Here is a 20967-nt window from a genome sequence, read left to right as displayed (position 1 = left end):
TACATTGTTATACAGAGCCTTCTCCTAGTGAAATCAGGTATCCTGGTCCCCAGATAACATTTGTGTGATCTCTATCCTGGTAGGAAGATATCCACAAAGAGGATGATTGAATGCTTGGAGGACTCCAAAGCATTTCAGGAGTTCTCACCATACTAATTTGTCCAAGTCTAGAAAATATTTGCGCATTCCGAGGCTATTAGGTTTGCATAAAACAGCCGGGCGCAGTGGCTCGTGCCTATAATCCCAGCACTTTGGGAGGCCAAGGCAGGTAGATCACTTGAGGTCAGGTGTTTGAGACCAGCTTGACCAACATGGCGAAACTCCGTCTGTACTAAAAATACAAAAATTAACCAGGCATGGGGCGCGTGCCTGTGGTCCCAGATTCTCAGGAGGTTAAGGCATAAGAATCGCTTGAGCCCAGGAGGTGAGGTTGCAATGAGCAGAGATCGTGCCACAGAACTCAGCCTGCGCGACAGAATGAGACTCTGTCTCTAAAATAAAATAAAATAAATTCATCGGAAGAGAGCTTGCCATTGCTTCCATTTTACGGATAAGAGAACTAAGGCACAAAGAGGGTGATTAACTTTTCCAGAATCACACCAATAAGTTATTTGTAGAACTGGGATTCAAATACAGGCAGTTTGTCATTAGTCGATTAGGTTGAACTGCTTCTCTATATACCACATACCTACTCACGCACGTGTCTAGAATTGGAAGAGAAAAATACGGTTGCTGACCCTAAAAAGAGTCTAAGAAAAATTGGAAAAATAACAATTTCTAAGACTCAATGGGCTGGGCACGATGGCTCACGCCTATAATCCCAGTACTTTGGGAGGCCGAGGCTGGCAGATCACCTGGGGTCAGAAGTTCCAGACCAGCCTGGCCAATGCGTGAAACTCTGTCTCTACTAAAAATACAAAAAATTAGCCGGGCGTAGTGGTGGGCGCCTGTAGCCCCAGCTACTTGAGAGGCTGAGGCAGGAGAATGGTGTGAACCCAGGAGGCAGAGCTTGCAGTGAGCTGAGATTGAGATCCATCACTGCACTCCAGCCTGGGCAACAGAGCAAGACTCCATCTCAAAAAAAAAAAAATTAGCCTGGCATGGTGCCTATACTCCCAGCTACTCGGGAGGCTGAGGCAAGAGAATCGCTTGAACCCAGGAGGCAGAGGTTACAGTGAGCCAAGATCGCACCATTGCACTCCAGCCTGGGGGACAAGAGGGAGACTTCATCTCAAAAAAAAAAAAAAAAAAAAAGACTCAATGAGTTCGCCTTCAAGTATTAAAGATCAAAGACTGATAGGATATGGAAAAGATTAGCTCAAAATGAGAAGCAACTAAATAAAATTTTAATAATGACCAATGAAACATTATTAGCACATGATTAATATTAAAGAATACAAAGTTACATTTTTGTTTGAAAAATCTTATGTTCAGATTAAATTTGTGTTACAAGGTTAGTTTCAAGGGGAAAGAAAGGAGCCCTTTTGAGGCAGAGTTACAGGTCTCCATCAAGCTATTGGCCTTCAGAGATTAACAAACAGATTGATGTCCATTTTCAAACTGCCAGATGGAAAGGGGATAAATCAGGTTAAAAGTTACTGCTGGCTGACAGGTCTTTGGATAGGAATCCCAATCATTCCATGCCATTCCAAAGTGAAATGATCTCTTTTTCACACTGGTTGAGCCACTTGGACTAGAAGGATAACTTTCCCCTCATGCCAGTGAGGACATGCAGATATTGGAATCCCCCCATGGTGGTTGCTTTTTGTCCTATCTTCCTGGCAGCAAACTTTTTTTTTTTTTGTTAGAGACATGGTCTCACTCTGTCACCCAGGCTGGTGTGCAAGTGGCATGATCTTGGCTCACTGCAGCCTTGAACTCCTGGGCTCATGTGATCCCCCTGCCATAGTCTCTTGAGTAGCTGAGATTACAGGCTCAGCCATCATGCCTGGTTCCAACTTTCTGAATATAGGAGAAAACAAGAACTATGTAGAATTAACTTGTTTAAGTCAAAGGAACTGTTTTACACGTCCAGACTAATTTAACTATTTTACTCCATAAAATGGAATTACAAATCTTTGTAGCTACCTCCCCGGTTTCTTTAAGACATCCTTTCACCTAAGACTACTCCCTTTGAATCACTGAAAGATACCTTTAAATAAAGGTATTTTATTAGCTATTAAGGACTTAGTTTGTCTTAATATGACAAACTAAGATTCTACCAGTCAGTACTCTTCTCCCCCCAACCATGGCATAAAACGAAAAAGCCTAGACATAATACAAACAAAAGCAGACACTGGTAGAGGCAGAACTTTTGTGATAAAAATCAGAATAGTAGATGCCTGGGCTAGGGTCGAAGGAAACAATCAAATGCCATCAAAGGCAAGAAGAAATCTTTAAGGAACAGGGAATTGTTCTGTATTTTGGTTGTGGTGATGGTTACCCAACTTTATATAATTACCAAAAAGCATTCAAACTGTACGCCTAAAATGGGTGAATTTTGTTGTACATAAATTACAACAACAACAAATTTAATACTACCAGCTAGGACATTTTATAATAGAGTTTGTCTAACAAAGTTCTTAACATAATTTATATAGGATAAGGTTGAATGTTGCTAAACTAATACATTTTTCTTTAAGTTTTGGGATACATGTGTAGAACGTGTAGGTTTGTTACATAGGTATACATGTGCCATGGTGGTCTGCTGCACCTATCAACCTGTCATCTAGGTTTTAAGCCAAACATGCATTAAGTATTTGTCCTAATGCTCTCCCTCCCCTTGCTGCCTATCCCCTGACAAGCACCGTTGTGTGATCTTCCCCTCCCTGTGTCCATGTGTTCTCACTGTTCAACTTCCACTTATGAGTGAGAACATGCAGTGTTTGGTTTTCTGTTCCAGTGTTAGTTTGCTGAGAATGATGGCTTCCAGCCTCATCCATGTCCCTGCAAAGGACATGAACTCATTCTTGTTTATGGCTGCATAGTATTCCATGTTGTATATGTGCCACAATTTCTTTATCCAGTCTATCATTGATGGACATCTGGGTTGGTTCCAAGTCTTTGCTATTGTAAATAGTGCTGCAATAAACATGTATGCATGTGTCTTTACAGTAGAATGATTTACAATCCTTTGGGTTAATTTTTTTTTTTTTTTTTTTTTTTGAGACAAAGTCTCACTCTGTACATCAGGCTGCAGTGCAGTGGTGTGATCTCAGCTCACCACAACCTCCGCCTCCTGGGTTCAAGCAATTCTCCTGCCTCTTCCTCCAGTGTACCTGGGATTACAGGCACGCCACAGCACCTGGCTAATTTTTTGTATTTTTAGTAGAAACGGAGTTTCACCATGTTGGCCAGGCTGGTCTTGAACTCCTGCCCTCAGGTAATCCGCCTGCCTCAGCCTCCCAAAGTGCTAGGATTACAAGCATGAGCAACTGCACACCCGGCCACTAATATATTTTTCATAATGTCATTTTATACTATTATTCTACTAAACACATATATTTTGTGATTAAGTAATTTTCAGGGATAATAAGATCTTGAAGAAAATGAAAATGTGACAAAATGTTTCTCACAGATCACAAAGACTTCCTGAAATCACCAACAGTCAATTCCATTATCCCCACTAAGATACTAACAGGGTTTTTCTTCTGAGTGTTCCATAGGATAACAGCTTTACCCATTATCCTGCCCCATATTCAAATATTCCCTACTGAGTCATTAAAGAATCACAGGATAAGTTGGCCTAATTAGTATCTAAATTGTATTTTGTTATGTTATAGAAATTTGGAGCTATAATAAAAAACCCAGTTTAGACACTAAATTCAGCTTAACATGATTTAACATATAAAACCGTTTGTTGTATTTTCATCTTTTTCACCCAGCCAACTTACTCCCCAATTTAGATCCTTTGAGCCCTCAAGTGCTATTCAAAACATGATTCCTCTAGATTTACTCTCAGTAAATCTTGAATTTCTCTGTTCTCTCCAGTCTTATACATAAGTCTAATAATAATACCTCCTGCTCAACTTTAAAACTTGTTTAAAATGTTTCCCATTAATGACACTTAAAGAAAATATTGCATCTTAATGGAGCCAAGCTGGAGAGCTATGTCATAACCATAGCAACTTAGTTCCTTCAATACGGAATGAAAAACTAAGCTCACCTTGCCGCGGTCCATCTCTATTAACTGTTTCTGAAAGGCTAGGAGTGAAGAGACACACAGCATGCTGGAAGGTAGGAGAACTCTGTAACATGAGTGACTGGCAATATTCCATTACATTGGCACAAATCTATAATCAAAAACCAGCAGTAACAAAAATGTTAGACCTTGAAATGCCTTAATTAGCATGAAAATCGAGATTTGAAGAAGAAAAGGTTATAAATCAATCTGTAAAATGACTCACATCTTTTTTTTTTTTTTTTTTTTTTGAGATGGAGTCTTCCTCTGTTGCCCAGGCTGGAGTGCAGTGGCGTGATCTTGGCTCACTACAACCTCCGCCTCTTGGGTTCAAGCAATTCTCCTGCCTCAGCCACCCCGAGTAGCTGGGACCACAGGCACATGTCACCACGCCCAGCTAAATTGTTTTTGTATTTTTAGTACACACAAGGTTTCACCATGTTGGCCAGGATGGTCTTGAACTCTTGACCTCAGGTGATCCGCCTGCCTCAGCCTCCCAAAGTGCTGGGATCATAGGCGTGAGCCACTGCACCGGTCCCGCCTCTGTTATTTTTATCAACATTTTCCAAAAACATAAAAACCTTAGAGAAGTCACATGGTTCTTGCCCCTCTTACCTGCTGCATAGCCAGTTCAATCTCATCTTTCTTGCTTACTTTATCTCCCTCCACATTATCGTCTTGAAATTTAAACTGACGCAGTCTGTCAGAGCCACCAAAGCGGCTTAGTAGTCCTAAGCACTGGCGCTAAGAAAGAAAAATGTATCTTGTTGATATGTAGTTAAATGTATTTAAAATTAGTAACCTCTCTTTCTTGAGGGATAGAAAAAGGAAAAACTAAGTGAAGAATGGAATCATTCCTTAAAGCATCTAATATCTTACTTAAAACTGAGCCAACTAAAAGTAGCATTATTAAAATTCAACTTTGTGCAAAGGTATTTGATTGGTAGCTAACAGATGAAAAGAGTACCATCTTTTTTAAAGCAATAAATCCCAGTATCATCTAAATGTTTGCCAAATAACTTTCTGCATTATATCAAAGTATGTGTTAATTCTTTGGAAGATACTCATTAAGTGAAAAACAAGTTTTTAAACAAAACAGAAGCAAAATGAGAGGGCAGTCACAAGATGGACACGTCTATGATAATTTTGTCTACCAAGGCACAAATCTAAAAGCTATTATTCCTGTGGTTGCTCCCAGGGACTTCGTAAAGGGGTTACAAACACACAGATCATCTTGGAAGATAAATGCAAATGTCCCCAGCTTCAAATGTTAATACGTCTCACCTGAGAATACAGTACTTCCCATGGTTCTCAAAGAGAAAGGACAAGCTTTTCAATACTGGCAGTATATCTAGAGGTTAGCTGATGGCTTTGAAATTAGAGACATGGGTTCCAATAACAGGTACAACTTTCTGCTCTGTGACCTGGAATAAGTTACTTTATTTCTCACGCCTATATGTTTACATTTCTAAAGTGGTAATAACAATTCCTATCTTATAAGACGGCTGTCAGGATTCCCTGACACATGGTATTTTATTTAAAGTGCTTAGCACAATGTTCTGCACATAATAAATGTATTTTAAATGAAACATGTATTTTAAAAATTGGTAATACCATATACAGATTTAGATGTATAGAGAGCTATACACATATATAATACACAATGTCTTATTATTTTATTTATTTATTTTTGAGATAGTCTCTTGCTCTGTTGCCCAGGCCAAAGTACAATGGTATGATCTCTGCTCACTGCAACCTCTGCCTCCTGGGTTCCAGCAATTCTTGCGCCTCAGCCCCGCATGTAGCTGCTACTACAGGCATGCACCACCACCCACGGCTAATTTTTGTATTTTTAATAGAGATGGAGTTTAGCCATGTTCCCCAGGCTGGTCTCAAACTCCTGGCCTCAAGCGATCCACCCACCTCAGCCTCCCAAAATGCTGGGATTACAGGAGTGAGTCATCCCAACCAGCCGCAGTAAGTTTGGATAAGGCAGAACATATTAATGAGACTATAATATAAACTTATTTTGCCAAAATAGTTATATCTATGTTTAACATTTATAAATGTGTGTTTGCCACTTCTCTTACAGATAAAATAGACGCACTCAAACATTTCCAAAGGTCACCTTATGAAAGATCCATCAAAAAGGTGTCTTCCGCCATACCAATGAAAGATGACTTAAAAAACCCAAAGTATTTGGGTTTTGTTGGTGACAGTCCAATCTTTTCTGGAATGCTTTTTGACAATTATGATGTCAAAATGTACTATGTGTATACCCTCGGTCCCAGTGATACCATGTGCTATTTACTCCAGAGGAAAATACGCACACAAAAATGCTAATATTAGCATTTTTCTTTTGAAATCTTGAAAAACACTCCGTGAAAAAAGGACTAGTTAAGAAAATTGTTGTATCCAAAACAATGGGATATAAATGCTAGTACATAAATATTAAATATAATTACTCTGCAGTCAATAAAAAGTAAAGATGCTCAGATCAAACCAGGCCAACAGGCTCCCAGAAAGACTGATAAAATATCTAATTGACAAACTAATATGTTAGAACATACTGAGAGGAGATTACAAGATCTTGTAAAGAGTTTGGGGATAAATTAGTAATAAGTACATAAAAACCAAGTAAACAAAAAAGAAAACTCTAGGGCAAACAGTCTGCTTGTGGCTTATTCACAAATGACATTTACACAGTCATAATAATGTAACACTTAACATTAATGTAACCAAAACTATGATGTAGTTATATTGAGTTTCAGGGGGTGTTACAGGAAATGTATACATTGTATGATGGAAAAAAAGGAGTAAAAACATCTAAATTCTCATATCCTCCCCATCCCCCAACAATGGAAAGTCAACAGATGATTACTAAAATTAGAAAATCAAGAAGCACCAATATAAGCATATTATTTAGAAATACCAAAGAACCAAAACAGTTGAAAGGGGCTTCCCAAATCTAGGGGGCACGATGGGGAGGATGGTATATTTTGTAACGTGTCTTATAACTGCTATTTAAAGAAATAAGAATCAGTTACCTGGAATCTTCCAATATGTCCCTGTAGCTCCATTAGAGATCCTTCATTTACATCAACGTCAAGTTCACTTAATATCCCTATAAAATGTAGAATGCTTTACAACATACTATAGTAAACAAAAACATTAAAAACTAGGAAGAGGGGTTCTAATATCTGACATTCTTCTTGTGCATGAACAGATATTCTTGCCATAAAAAAGTTTCAAGAACTATGACTTTACAAAGACTGTAAGTACCTGTTGAGAACTATGATTTTACAAAGACGGTTAAGTAAGTATATTAATAACAGCACCAGTACATGTGCATTCACACCCAATCTAAAATGCAGAGTGAATTGATCTTAAAAGGCGTTTTTAGTTTTCAAGAAAAATCTAATTTTTTTATAATGATAAAAGTAATTTTCTAAATTACTTTCTTTCATAAATGAGTTTTTAGAACATGAAACAATAAGAATAAAATGCATTTCTTTTTAACCCCTCTAAATAGATACAATTTGCTTTTTCTTTTCCCCTAGGCAAAGTACGATTTAAAAAGAACACAAAAACATTTCCATTCAACATCTTAGTTTGGACCCATTACAAAACTCCTAAATCAAAATGACCCACCTCTAATAGCACCATAGCCTCTCCTGATTTCTAATGAGCCTGCAAGTGACCCTAACATGTCATTCTCCCCATCAGTTTGTTTCCTTGTTCCATCACTAATCATGCTGAGGAATACCCACCTAAACCTATCCTAGCCATCAAACTTCCTATGTGTTTTCAGATTCCTTTAATTTACTTCATCCTCACTTCCAAGCATAGACTCCACAGCACAAACCAAGAACCTGATCCTTCTCTCCTCATAATGACAAGTCCTCCTCTTTTTAGATTAGCTCAGCCCTCAGCACAAACTGACAGAAAATCCTATCATCTGGTACATGCAGGTTCGTTATACCTCCACACCTGTGCCTCATTGCTTCCCGAGAGCTTATCCTGTCCCACCTTCAACTCCTCTGAGAGTCTCCTCCCAGAATTGCTTTCTCTTCTAACATACTAAAAAATCTACCCTGCCGCAAAAGTTTTCCTATTTGAAAATAGGCTCAACTCTTTCTTGTACTCCAAAACCAAACAAAACCAAACCAAATCAAGCAAAAACTTGGTATCAATTTTTTGAAAGTTTTTCTTTACTTGCTGCTTGTATTCATAATTCTTATGCCCTCCTTTGCCATCTGAACTCCTTGAAACCTGGATTTTTCACCTAACACTATCATGAAACTAAGACTTTTTCCTCTTTTTCCTCAAACTTGCTGAACTGTGCACCAGGTATTGCTGTTTCAAAGTTCACTTTCCCCTGAATGTCAACTGCTGCCTCAATTTAAAAGGACTTCCAATTCTCAGATTCTGTAAGATCTTTCTGTTAAATGCCATCTAACTATTCTGTGTGTATCAATCACTCTCAACTCCAAAATACTTTTCAGAGTATCTGTGAGCCACCGGCTCACATCTGCACTTTGGGAGGCTGAGGTGGGAGGGTTGCCTGAGTCCAGGAGTTTGAAACCAGCATGGACAACATAGTGAGGCCTCGTCTTTATTTGAAAAAATAAAATTAAATATATATATATATATCTATGAGTCACAGAAACAAAATTAATCTGCTGATAAGATTTGTGGAGGTACAACATACACAGTGGTGGGCTAGGCAGCATGGCGGACACAAAGTTACAAACAGAACTGCAATCTAGGCGAGCATTTAAGACAAATGTGCATAAATTATAGTATATTATAGGATAATACAGGGCTGAACTGTATACAACAGGGTTGATAAGAGTATAACTTGTTTAGAAGTGTTTTCAAAAGTTTGGGAGGCTATTTGGCATTATTTTTAACAAAAATGTTAAGCACATATATTTCTGACAAAGTACTGCCAGGAATTTATCGAGTCTATCAGTTCAAATGGACAAAAATGGGGCTGGGTGCAGTGGCTCACGCCTGTAATCCCAACACTTTGGAAAACTGAGGCAGGATTGCTTGAGGCCAGGAATTCGAGACCAGCCTGGGCAACACAGCGAGACCTTGTCTCAGCAACAACAAAAAATTAAAAATTAAAAAGTAATAAAAACAAATGTACAAAAATATATATGAATGCATATGTAAATACATAGCTAAATAGTAAGTACACAAACACATATACACAAAGTTATTAAATGCCACATTGTTTAAAATTTTAAGAAGCTTGGAAACAGTCAATATGTCAGAGAATCTGATTAAAAAACAAAGGACTAGCTATGCGTGGTGGTGTGTGCTGTATTCTCAGCTACTTGGGAGGCTGAGGCAGGAGGATCATTTGAGCTCAGGAGTTCCAGCTATGATCGTGCCACTGCACTCCAGCCCGGGTGACAGAGTAAGACCCAGTCTCTAAAACAAACAAATAGGCCAGGCATGGTGGCTCATGCCTATAATCCCAGCACTTTGGGAGACTGAGGTGGGAGGATTGCTTGAGGCCAGGAGTTCGAGAACACCTGGGCAACACAGCAAGACCCTGTCTCTACAAAAAATAAAAAATTAGCTTAGTGTGACAGCATGTGCCTATATTCCTGCTTACTTGAGAGGCTGAGGTGGGAGGATCACTTGAGCCAGGTAGGTCGAGGCTGCAGTGAGCCAAGATTGCAGCTTTGCACTCCAGCCTGGGTGACAAGAGTGAGACCCTGTCCCCCTAAAAATAAAAACAAACACAAACAAAACAAGTGTCTGCTTAACTATCTCACAATTGGAAAACTAGGCAGTCAATTAAAAAGAATGGGCAGGAGCTAAATGTGCTGATGAGAAAAAATCTCATGGAGACCCTGCAATTTACAGAAGTACATTGACAGTAATTAGTTAAGTCCTGGAAAAAATCAAAGGAAAAACCATTAGGAGTTCCACCCCACAACACTACAGGACCTTAGTAGAGGCAAGAAGGCTGGCCTGACTTGGTATTATCTTAGGACACTGGAATGAACTGGTGAACGAAGCACACCACAGGCTGGGTGGAATGGACCCTGGGATCTCCTTGGAAGAAGCACAGGCTCCAAGTAACTCAGCCGGCACTGTACTCAGCCCTGGCCAACTCTCAACTTCTCTCAACCCAGAGGGCTCAGCCACCGAGACAGCCCAGACAAAAAAAATATTGGGGATTATAGGGTGGATTCAGAGGTTGCCTCAGATGTCTCCAAAGCAACATAAAAATGGAGGTAATATAGCCTAGTAGTTACATATATAGATGCAAAAGACGTACCGCCTGGGAAACTCTATACTATCCAGTGTTATCTGTGTGACTTTGGACAAGTTAACCTTCCTGTGCTTCAGCCCCCTCAGCTGTAAAACGTGGATAATGACAGTTCTACCTCATAAGACTGCTGTGTCTTCCAATCAGTTAACATGTCAAGTATTTAAAACAGTACCTGGCACATACATGCTTAATAAATGTCAGCTACTATCATTTATATTACATATTCTAAGCAAAAGAAAATCATAATCGGCGGTCCTGTCATTAAAGAACAAAGACAACCTTTAGACATTCTTAAACATTAGAGAATTTCAGGAATATGAGACAGCATGCTTTTTCTTGAGGGGATGAACCTCAGTACAAATTAAAAATACCAAGAGATAAATCAAAAGAAAGAATTCGTGAATGGTGACGCCATGGTGGGGAACACAACTGTTTTGCAGTGAATCCATGTGAACATACAACTAAAACTAAGTAGCTGAGGATAGTATGGTTGCGTAACAGATGTAAATGTTACAAAACCTGACAAGGTTAAAATGATATAAGTAAACATCATCTGAGGGTGGAAGAGGAAGTGTAAAAGAAGTCATCGTTTCATCTTTCCCATCAGGGAGTTAACTGATTCTAAAATGTACATGTAGTAAAGGAATTATAAGGTGGGGGAAGTAACCAAAATATCTTAATAATGTTTCATAATTTTTTTTCCTTACGGTGATCTTGTAAAAGGTGACATACTCTAGTAGTAAAGAAACATTTGTCTGGAATTTGGCAATTCCTTTCATTTCTCTTCAATTAGATTTTTGTCTGTTAAATTCATATAAAATTCACATGTATACATATGTAACAAACCTGCACGTTGTGCACATGCACCCTAGAACTTAAAGTATAATTAAAAATAAATAAATAAATTCATGTAAAATTAAATATTTGTTTTTTAAAACAGCATGTAAAAGGTCATCCTATTCTCATTGGTTGCCTCTGTATGTCTCTGTCGCTTTCTCTCTCTCCCCTTCTCTCTCTCCCTTTCTCAAAGTACATAAAGTGATGTTTGAAAATGTATCAGATGTCAACATTTGGTAATTTCTAGGTGGTGAGATTTTGAGTGTTTGTTAGTTATCTCCTTTTGAATATTTTTATAATGAGCATGTATCTTTAAAAAAAAAAAAAAAAAAAAAAAAAAAGGAGACATCTTGCTCTGTTGCCCAGACTGGAGTGCAGCAGCATAATCTTGGCTCACCGCAGTCTCGAACTTCCCAGCTCAAATAATCCTCCTACCACAACCTCCCAAGTAGCCAGGACCACAGGTGAATGCCCTCAATACCCAGCTAATTTTTTAAAATTTTTCTGTAGAGACAGGGTCTCTCTATGTTGCCCAGGCTGGTCTTGAACCCTTGGTCTCAAGCAATCCTCCTGCCTCAGCCTTCCAAAGTGATGAGATCACAGGTATGAGCCACCACACCCAGCCAAGCATGTATCATTTTATAAACATAAACTTATTACATAAATAAAGGCTCTGTTAGCAGTACTAGTTTCAAATAAGTCATATATAGCTGCAAAGTAACAAAAAATCTAATTTTATTAATTTATGGCAGTCAGTAAAGAATTATTCAAAGTCCTTTCAACATAATCAACTCACCAGGAAGTGCTGCTTTACTTATAATTCCTGTCAGCAGAGCCAATTCCTGCAAAGACCCAGCACTAACATCCTGACAGCGCAGAATTGCTTGTATGGTATCAGAATGTGAAATAAGAAACTGCAATACCTAAGCCATTGAAAAGGAAGACGAACAGAAAAAACGGATGTAGAAGTAGAAAATTATATTACAAATGCATAATTCATCTTATAAATAATGTTGAAGGAAATAATCCAATAAGTGACGATGAATAACAGATAAGCAACTGTTTTCTGTACTTACATATTTATTTCTTCAGGAAGTAAACATTTAAAATTCACAAGACTAAAAGGATTATTTTAAAGTTTGTAAGTTAATACATCTGGAGACTACTGTAGAAGAATATAACGCAGAACTACTGTATGAAAACTATTATCTCACCACTATTTTTCTTTTACTGTTTTGCCAAATGAACTAGAGTAAGAATTTAAAATAAGTGGGTATAAAAATGACTACTGAATTCGAGAAGCTGCTCTATGAAAGCATAACTAGCATGACATGGGGAAATCACATAAAAGCTTTTGTCTAATTCTCCTTTTTTTAAAAAACTTCACTTCTATTATTATATAACAGAGATAGGGGCCCGGCATGGTGGCTCACGCCTGTAATCCCAGCACTGAGGGAGGCCAAGGCAGGTGGATCACTTGAGGTCAGGAGTTTGAGACCAGCCTGGCCAACATGGTGAAATGCCATCTCTACTAAAAATACAAAAATTAGCCATGTGTAGTGGTGCACACCTGTAATTCCAGCTACTCAGGAAGCTGAGGCACGAAAATCACTTGAACCTGGGAGGTGGACGCTGCAGTAAGCTGGGATCATGCCACTGCATTCCAGCCTGGGTGACGAAGTGAGACTCTGACTCGGGGGGAAAAAAAAAGAGAGACAGAGAGATAGGGTCTCACTATGTTGCCCAGGCTGGGCTCAAACTCCTGGCTAAAGTGATCCTCCCACCTTGGCTTCCCAAAGTGTTAGGATTATAGGCATAAGCCACCGCACCTGGTCATAACTCTCCTTTCGATGCGGTTAAGAAAAGGAGATGTAAATCCTGACCTCCAAACTCTACCCTTCCATTTTGGCATTTTATAGTGTATACTCATGGAGTCCTCTTTCAGTATTTTCACTTAGGAATATCTCAACTAGCTTACAAACATGTTAAAGGCAGAGTATATGCCCAAACAAGCCAAGGATGTGAATCACTCAGAATTGTGATCATTTTTGTCTTTTAATAAAGATTCCTAGCCTAAGCTTATAATGGCTGGTCACAGAACTCAGTCATCTGTGCTTTTCTAAGAGGCTCCTCAGGTGATTCTGCTTCAGTCAATACAAGATTGGTGTTAGGGAATCAATGTCTTATATCATAATGTCCCACTTCTACTAAAAAATCTTAATCTCAATCTAGGAGAAGACAGGCAAAGTCTCTTGAGTTTTAAAAAGTATTAACTTGAAGACCACATAGGCCCAAAAGAAGTAGGAAATGAACCCAGATTGATGTGGTATAAAATAAGGTGCCACTTTAGAACAGCAGCATCTACCTTGGTGAGATGGCCTAAGGCCTAATGGTAGAGAAAGCATTAAAAATGACCAGAAATCGAAGTGTTTTAGGACACAGTTCCAAAATATAATAAAGCAATACAATAAAACATTGTGGATTCATAATGATAAGCCTAATTAATCAATGAAAGGCTAAATTACAAATAAAATTAATTTTTAAAAAAATGTGCGTTGGAACATTAGAGTGTTTCACTGAAAAGCAATCAAAATAAAACTAATTTCTGGTGTTTAAAAACATTTTGATAGCAAAATCACTCATTTAAATTATTTCATTCTCTATCATATATAAATGCAGTATTATCATCTATCAGTTTCCCAAAGTGCCGGGATTACAGGCATGAGCCACCATGCCTGGCCTGCAAGGCCTAGCATAAGGCCTCTCTCAATAAATATCTGGTTAAATTACATTTTAGAAGCCAGCTTATTCCTATCACAATAACTGCTTTCTTTTACAGAAGAACAAATTTCAATCTCTTGTTTTCTGTCTCATGATTCTATTTATTAGCTACAGTGTTTCATTCAAACAAAAGTATAAAAATGGGTCAATGTAGTTAAAAACAAAGTACAGAGGCCTCTTTTCTCTACCCTGCTCCGCCACAAGCATTAGGACTAACGTAAATTCACTTAAGCATTCTACGTGTAAGGTTTCTGTACTTATAAAATGAGGATTTTGCTCTAGACAATATCTAAACAAAGGGTTCACCTTACCTGCCCTGCTGCCTGCAAGTGCTGGGCCATACTAGATGTGAGGATGACCTGGCACAGCTGGAGAGCTGGGAGGAGAATCTGGCGGTAGCGATCCACTGGGGTAGGGATGAACACTGGAGGGTCTCTCATGGCAAACATGCTTGATTTATTTCAACCAAACAAGGAGAAAACATTCCAAGAATTAAGGTATGCTCTTGGCAATTCCTTAACATTGATATGGCAAATAAATCACAGCCAACTGATTAAGATGTGAAGCTACTAGTGAGTACTCTGCATCCCACATATACATCCTTGGTCCAAAGAAAGAAGTGTCTTCCTAAACTCATGGCTTAGTTAGTAAAAACAGTTATTTGAATTCTGAAAAATCTTACCAAGGAAAACCTATGTAATTTGACAACACAATCTTGAAACTTCCCAAACATTTTTATTCTTCTCTAAATGCTCCCTTGGGCCATATAGGCTGTCAGTAAGAAACAGATTTAAAAAGTTACTTTCCCTAAAATTCCCTCTCCTCTACCCAAGCCAAAAATCCACTATGCTGCCCGTTGTATAGGGTGAGTACCACTTATCCAAAATGCTTGGTACCAGCAGTGTTGCAGATTTTTTTGGATTTTGAAATATTTGCATTATATATACTTACTGGTTGAGCATCCCCAATCTGAAAATCCAAAATTCAAATTGCTCCAATGGGCATTTCCTTTGAGTACCATATTGGCACTCAGAAAAGTTTGGGATTTAGAAGCACTGCAGATTTCAGATTTTCAGATTAGAGAAACTCAATCTGTATAAAAATAAAACAAGATCTAAGAGGTAAAATGAGACTGTAAAATCACTTCACCTTTAAGAGTAGGTCTCAGAACACTGTATTAATAAGCTAATATTTATTGTAAATGTTTACATTTAAATTTTTAGAGCAAAATAATGGCTGCCTATTCAGCGGGAATGAAAGCAGAATATGAAAATAAAATGAGAGAGAGGCTTTGTACAGACAAGTGATAATAACCTGCCATGAACTAATTAACTTTACCTAAGGTGAAAGTAATAACTCTCATGTTGGAAACTTTAGACAGCAATACTAAAATAAATGTTTTTCCCCTGGAGGTAAAATAGTTCTGTAGTTAAGCCTTAAACATTCAAATATTCAAGTTGGTAACAGATACTTTTAAAACAATTACTAAACTCAAACTAAGTATTATCTACTTCTAGGAAGGTATGCTGACTGCCTGACAATGCTGCAGTCATGTAAACAAAAAAGAAAAACAAATCAAATTTTCCACATTCAAACTGAACTAAGAAATCCATTTGAAGCTTTTGAATTAGCAAGCAGTAAGTAAAATATTGAAATAAGAAAAAATATACATAAAACCTAAAATCCTATTCAAATCATCCAGAACAGGAAAGCCGTAAAAAATTAAAATTTAATTACAACTCTTTAAAAATTCTCTCCCACCCCTACCTACTTTTTCCCTAGTAGCAACTTCCATTTATTAGTAAATGACAGGGGCACAGTATGAACAAAAAACCCCACATCAAGATGAAAGAGAATTGTTAAGTGGCAAAATTATGTTTGGAATTTTTTTTTTCCCCTTAATCATCCTTTACTGGGAGCTTAACCAAATTAATCTATATAGACACTTACCTCTGTGGGTCCGTTTCTGGGCGCATGTCATAGACTTGGCATTGAGCTAGTCTCACAATCGCCCCTGATCTTAGCAGCTCTAATGCACCCTGCTGTATCTTTGCCACTCTTGTGAGAAATGCCTAAGGAGTTACGAGAGAAAAAATCATCAGTGCTGAAATCATGTCCAAGGGCCTCAGAGAAAAGTGAAACACTTTCATGGCACATTTCTCATCCTTAGTTATCACTGAAGAGAAATCTGGGCTGGTGACCAGGTTACATTATACCACTTTCTTCCTAGGATTTTCATGAGGACTCAGTGTTCAACATATCTAAAGTACCCACAGACAGTAGCTTGCAGGACTCAAGTATTCATTTACAGTGCAGGTTCTGTTATTACCATGTGCGCCCATGGAGGGCAAGGAATTTTGTCTGTTTTGCTAACAGCTATGTCTCTAGTACCTAGTGCCATGCCTGCCATTTTTGCAGGTATTTAATAAATACCTGTTAAATAAATGAAGGAGGGAAAAGGAGTAAATGAATAATCTTAAACTTCAGTGCTTCTATTATTGTAACATTTGTGATCCTTTTAACCAGGAGGAAACAGAAATTAAAACAGATTTGCAGGCAAAGAAACAACGAATTATATACTATATTAAAAATGCTGTGTTTAGAATAGAACCAGCATATCTACATGGAAATTTTCAATCAGCAACGACTACAGTCTGAACTGTATTGTGAGAGGACAATTTTGCTCTGTCCTCATGGAGCACTGGCTGTCATACTGCCATCATGAGCAACCTGAATGAGTGAGGGAAGCAGCAGTCCCATTATCCAGCTGTCCCTTGGAGGAGCATTTCACCCATCTTTTGCACACTAGGAAGATTCCTAAGTTTAAAACTCCTTAAAAAAAGGATTCCAGCTTATGATAGAAATATTCAAAAAGAATGCCACATTCATTTTCTTTAATACATCTATAGCCAAGAGAAAATGACTTCTCGATCTAATACCAAATGTCTAGAAAGCCTTACCATTTTAGATTCATAAGTATAAAGTGCTTTTAAAAGGGGAGGCTGTGGCATGAGTAAGCTCTGCAAAGTACGGTCATCTTCTACCAAGCTGTCTACGAGGACCTTCAAGTAGCCACTGTTAGAAAGATACAAAAGCCACTGCTGCTGTTTATCTACGGAGACAATCCGATCAAGTAGAGCCAGGGCCAGCATCTGAAGGAAGAATAAATTAAAGTCCAAAACAAGTATATGCTACCAAAAGCAACAACAGTAACTGACTTTATCTGGAAATATGAAGACTTTTTTTCATAAAGAGAATGTTGCTTGCAATAAAATTTCCTTTTTTTCTTTTTCTTTTTTTTTTTTTTTTTTGAGAAGTTGAAAACTATGGGTCCAGAATCTCAATTTATCAATAAAGGAAAGCAATCAGGTAAAGATTTATTTCCAAAACAAACCCTAACACATTAAAATAGTGGCATTAGATATATTTTAGTAGAGTCTAACATTGTTGGCGAGAGAAAAGAAATTTTTTTAACAGCTGTTTTTTCTCATTGTGAAGTTTTATAATGCTTATTACAGAAAATACAAAAAAGTAGTAACTAGGCCGGGTGCCGTGGCTCACCCCTGTAATCCCAACACTTTGGGAGGCAGAGGCAGGCAGAACACTCGAGGTCAGGAGTCCCAGACAAGCCTAGCCATTAAAAAAATTAGGCCGGGCGCAGTGGCTCACACCTGTAATCCCAGCACTCTGGGAGGCCAAGGCGGGTGGATCACGAGGTCAGGAGTTCAAGACTAACCTGGCCAAGATGGTGAAACCCCGTCTCTACTGAAAATACGAAAAAAAATTAGCTGGGCGTGGTGGCAGGTTTCTGTAATCTCAGCTACTCAGGAGGCTGAGGCAAAGAATTGCTTGAATCTGGGCGGTAGAGGTTGCAGTGAGCCAAGATCACGCCACTGCACTCCACCCTGGGCGACAGAGCGAGTCTCTATCTCAAAAAAAAAAAAAAAAAAAAAAAAAAAAAAAGATTAGCCCGGCATGGTGGTGCGTGCCTGTAGTAACAGCTACTCGGGGAGGCTGAGGCAGGAGAATCACTTGAACCTGGGAGGTGGAGGTTGCAATGAGCCAAGATCACACCACTGCACTCCAGCCTGGGCAACAGAGCAAGACTCTGTCTCAAAAAAAAAAAAAAAGAAAAGTAATAACTACACAATCTGGTAAATGCAGTTCATCCATTTTGGTCTGTCTCCTACCAGCATTTTTTCTATACATACAAATATTTTTAAATTTTTAAAACATAATTAAAAGGTGGCCGGGAGTGATGGCTCACACCTGTAATCCCAGCACTCTGGGAGGCCGAGGCGTGCAGATCACGAGGTCAGAAGATCAAGACCATCCTGGCTAACACGGTGAAACCTCGTCTCTACTAAACACAAAAAACTAGCCAGGCATAGTGGCAGGCGCCTGTAGTCCCAGCTACTTGGGAGGCTGAGGCAGGAGAATGGTGTGAACCCGGCAAGTGGAGCTTGCAGTGAACCGAGATTGCGCCAGTGTACTCCAGCCTGGGCAACAGAGCGAGACTCCGTCTCAAAAAACAAAAAAAAATAACTAAAAGCTTATGACAGTTTATTTTTTAAAATCCTATTTCCTATGGTCTTCAAAAACATGATTTAATTGCTACATAACGTTGCTACATAATTTTCCATTAAGAAGTTATCTTCTTACTGCATCATTACCAGTGTGCCACAATACTGCATAAGAAATATAAATGCAAATTCTCCACAAAGCAATTAGGCAGACAAAGATACATTTGGTACAAGGCAATTTATTCAGCATTCTCTTAACCAAAGATCTTTATTAAGCAGCATTTCTGTTGTTTCTACCAGTCAACCTCAAAATTAGCAAGAAGATAATTCTGAAAGGCAATTTTGAATTAAGATTCTAACAAAATAAAACACAACATACAAATAAAGAAAATAGAAGTCCCAAATTATAGCAAATAAGAAAATACACTATATTATAAAAAATAATTCTTAATATGTAGCATATATTATTAAAAGTTGAATCAATTTATTTTATTTTATTTTTTGCAGCAGGATCTCACTTTGTAGGCCCCAGCTCACTGCAAGCAACCTCTGCCTCCTGGGCTCATGCAATTCTTCCACCTCAGCCTCCCAAGGAACTGGGACTGCAGGTGCATGCCACCATGGCTGGTTAATTTTTTGTATTTTTTGTAGAGAGAGGGTTTCACCATGTTGCCCAGGCTAGTCTCAAACTCCTAGACTCAAGCTATCTGCCCACCTCGGCCTTCGAAAGCACTGAGATTACGGGCATGAGGCACCACAACGAGTCGTGAATAAGTTTATACTTTAGTAAGTCAAAATACTTATTCAATTACAATACTAAATAAGAGTTGCTTTACCCTTCCAATCTCATGACCATCACAAGCATCTCGACAGACCACTTCCATGAGGGCGGCGCCATAACTTTCAATAATGGCTATGTTTTCTCGCTGTAATTTGCTAAATACATCTTCAGGGGCTGTCAGTCTTTCCCACATGGTTTTCTTGGCTAAAAGGATTAAAACAGAAAAAAACACTCCAGTAGAAGGCAGTGTAATAACTGAGTAATTATACCTCACATGCTAGATATGAGCTGAGAGAAGGGGAAAAAAAAACACACAACAACAACAAGATCCTTCCATTACTGCTTGTACACAAAGGCCCACTGACCAATGGGTCCAAGCAGGTTAACTCTAATAACACAATGCACCTATTTCATGCATAGCTCGTACCACTAAGATAACAATTGTACCAGGAAAAGGATAAACCATTCTTAAAGAGATCAAAATGAATTACAAGACTCCATGAGAACCAACGTCCTGTATTTATCCTGCTAATCAATCTTTTTTTTCTTCTTCTTCTTTTTTTAGATGGAGTCTCGCTCTGTCGCCAAGCTGGAGTGCAGTGGCTCAATCTCGGCTCACTGCAGCCTCCACCTCCTGGGTTCAATCAATTCTCCTGCCTCAGCCTCCTAAGTAGCTAGGACTACAGGCACACACCACCATGCCCAGCTAATTTTTGTATTTTGAGTAGAGATGTGGTTTCACCATGTTGGCCAGGATGGTCTCAATCTCCTGACCTCATGATCCCCCCACCTTGGCCTCCCAAAGTTACAGGTGTGAGCCACTGTGCCCGGCTGCTAATCAACCTTTTATCTTTTGAGATCTTTGAAAACTGTCAGGCATGGTGGCTCACGCCTATAGTCCTAGCACTCTGGGAGGCTGAGGCAGGCAGATCACTTGAGGTCAGGAGTTCAAAACCAGCCTGGCCAACATGGTGAAACTCTGTTTCTATTAAAAATACAAACAATTAGTGGGGCGTGGTGGTGCACACCTGTAATCCCAGCTACTGGGGAGGCTGAGGCAGGAGAATCACTTGAACCCAGGAGGTGGAGGTTGCAGTGAGCTAAGATCACGCCACTGCACTCCAGCTTGGGCTACAGAGTGAGCCTCTGTCTCAAAAAAAAAAAGAAAATTTAGCTAGAAAGGATCAGATACAATGTAGACAAAAATCTGCCTCCAAAAAAATCAGGTATTTTTATTCTTTTTTTAGTTGAAATACGTATTAAAAATAAAAGCATACCCATTGTAAAGGTAATTTAAATATAAATTTAAATACACAATGATTATGAACAGGATGATCATACATTTTATGTAAGACTCATAAATACACTCTTAAGAGTCTTTAAAAAGGTTCACAAATACATTAAAGAAAGCAATAATTTGTATTTGAAACTAATCTCATTTTTCCAACTACTACATAGCAGCAGTTTTTAAACTGGCATCTCGATGACTTCTTATAAAATGCCTATTGTAGAGCCCCACCTAGTGGTTAAGTGGTGACTTGGCCAATTCAACCAAATGGAATGTTAAAAC

General features: G+C 38.6%; 1 protein-coding gene across 2 annotated transcripts in view; it reads right to left on the bottom strand.

The window, feature by feature from the left end:
• Positions 1–20967, bottom strand: part of NUP205 (nucleoporin 205) — a 99063-nt gene that overhangs the window by 7354 nt on the left and 70742 nt on the right. For both annotated transcript variants that reach the window (XM_037991118.2, XM_037991119.2), the window contains exons 31-38: positions 19453–19601; positions 17054–17245; positions 16044–16165; positions 14405–14543; positions 12109–12235; positions 7228–7304; positions 4796–4924; positions 4166–4292 (exon numbers count right to left, since the gene is read on the bottom strand). In XM_037991118.2, the coding sequence (XP_037847046.2) occupies positions 4166–4292; positions 4796–4924; positions 7228–7304; positions 12109–12235; positions 14405–14543; positions 16044–16165; positions 17054–17245; positions 19453–19601 (1062 nt within the window). The remainder of the gene's footprint in view (positions 1–4165; positions 4293–4795; positions 4925–7227; positions 7305–12108; positions 12236–14404; positions 14544–16043; positions 16166–17053; positions 17246–19452; positions 19602–20967) is intronic.

Source organism: Chlorocebus sabaeus, chromosome 21 (assembly GCF_047675955.1).
Source record: "Chlorocebus sabaeus isolate Y175 chromosome 21, mChlSab1.0.hap1, whole genome shotgun sequence".
Classification (NCBI taxonomy): Eukaryota; Metazoa; Chordata; class Mammalia; order Primates; family Cercopithecidae; genus Chlorocebus; species Chlorocebus sabaeus.
The sequence above is the reverse complement of the archived record's forward strand: the minus strand, read 5'-3'. Positions and strand labels throughout refer to the sequence as shown.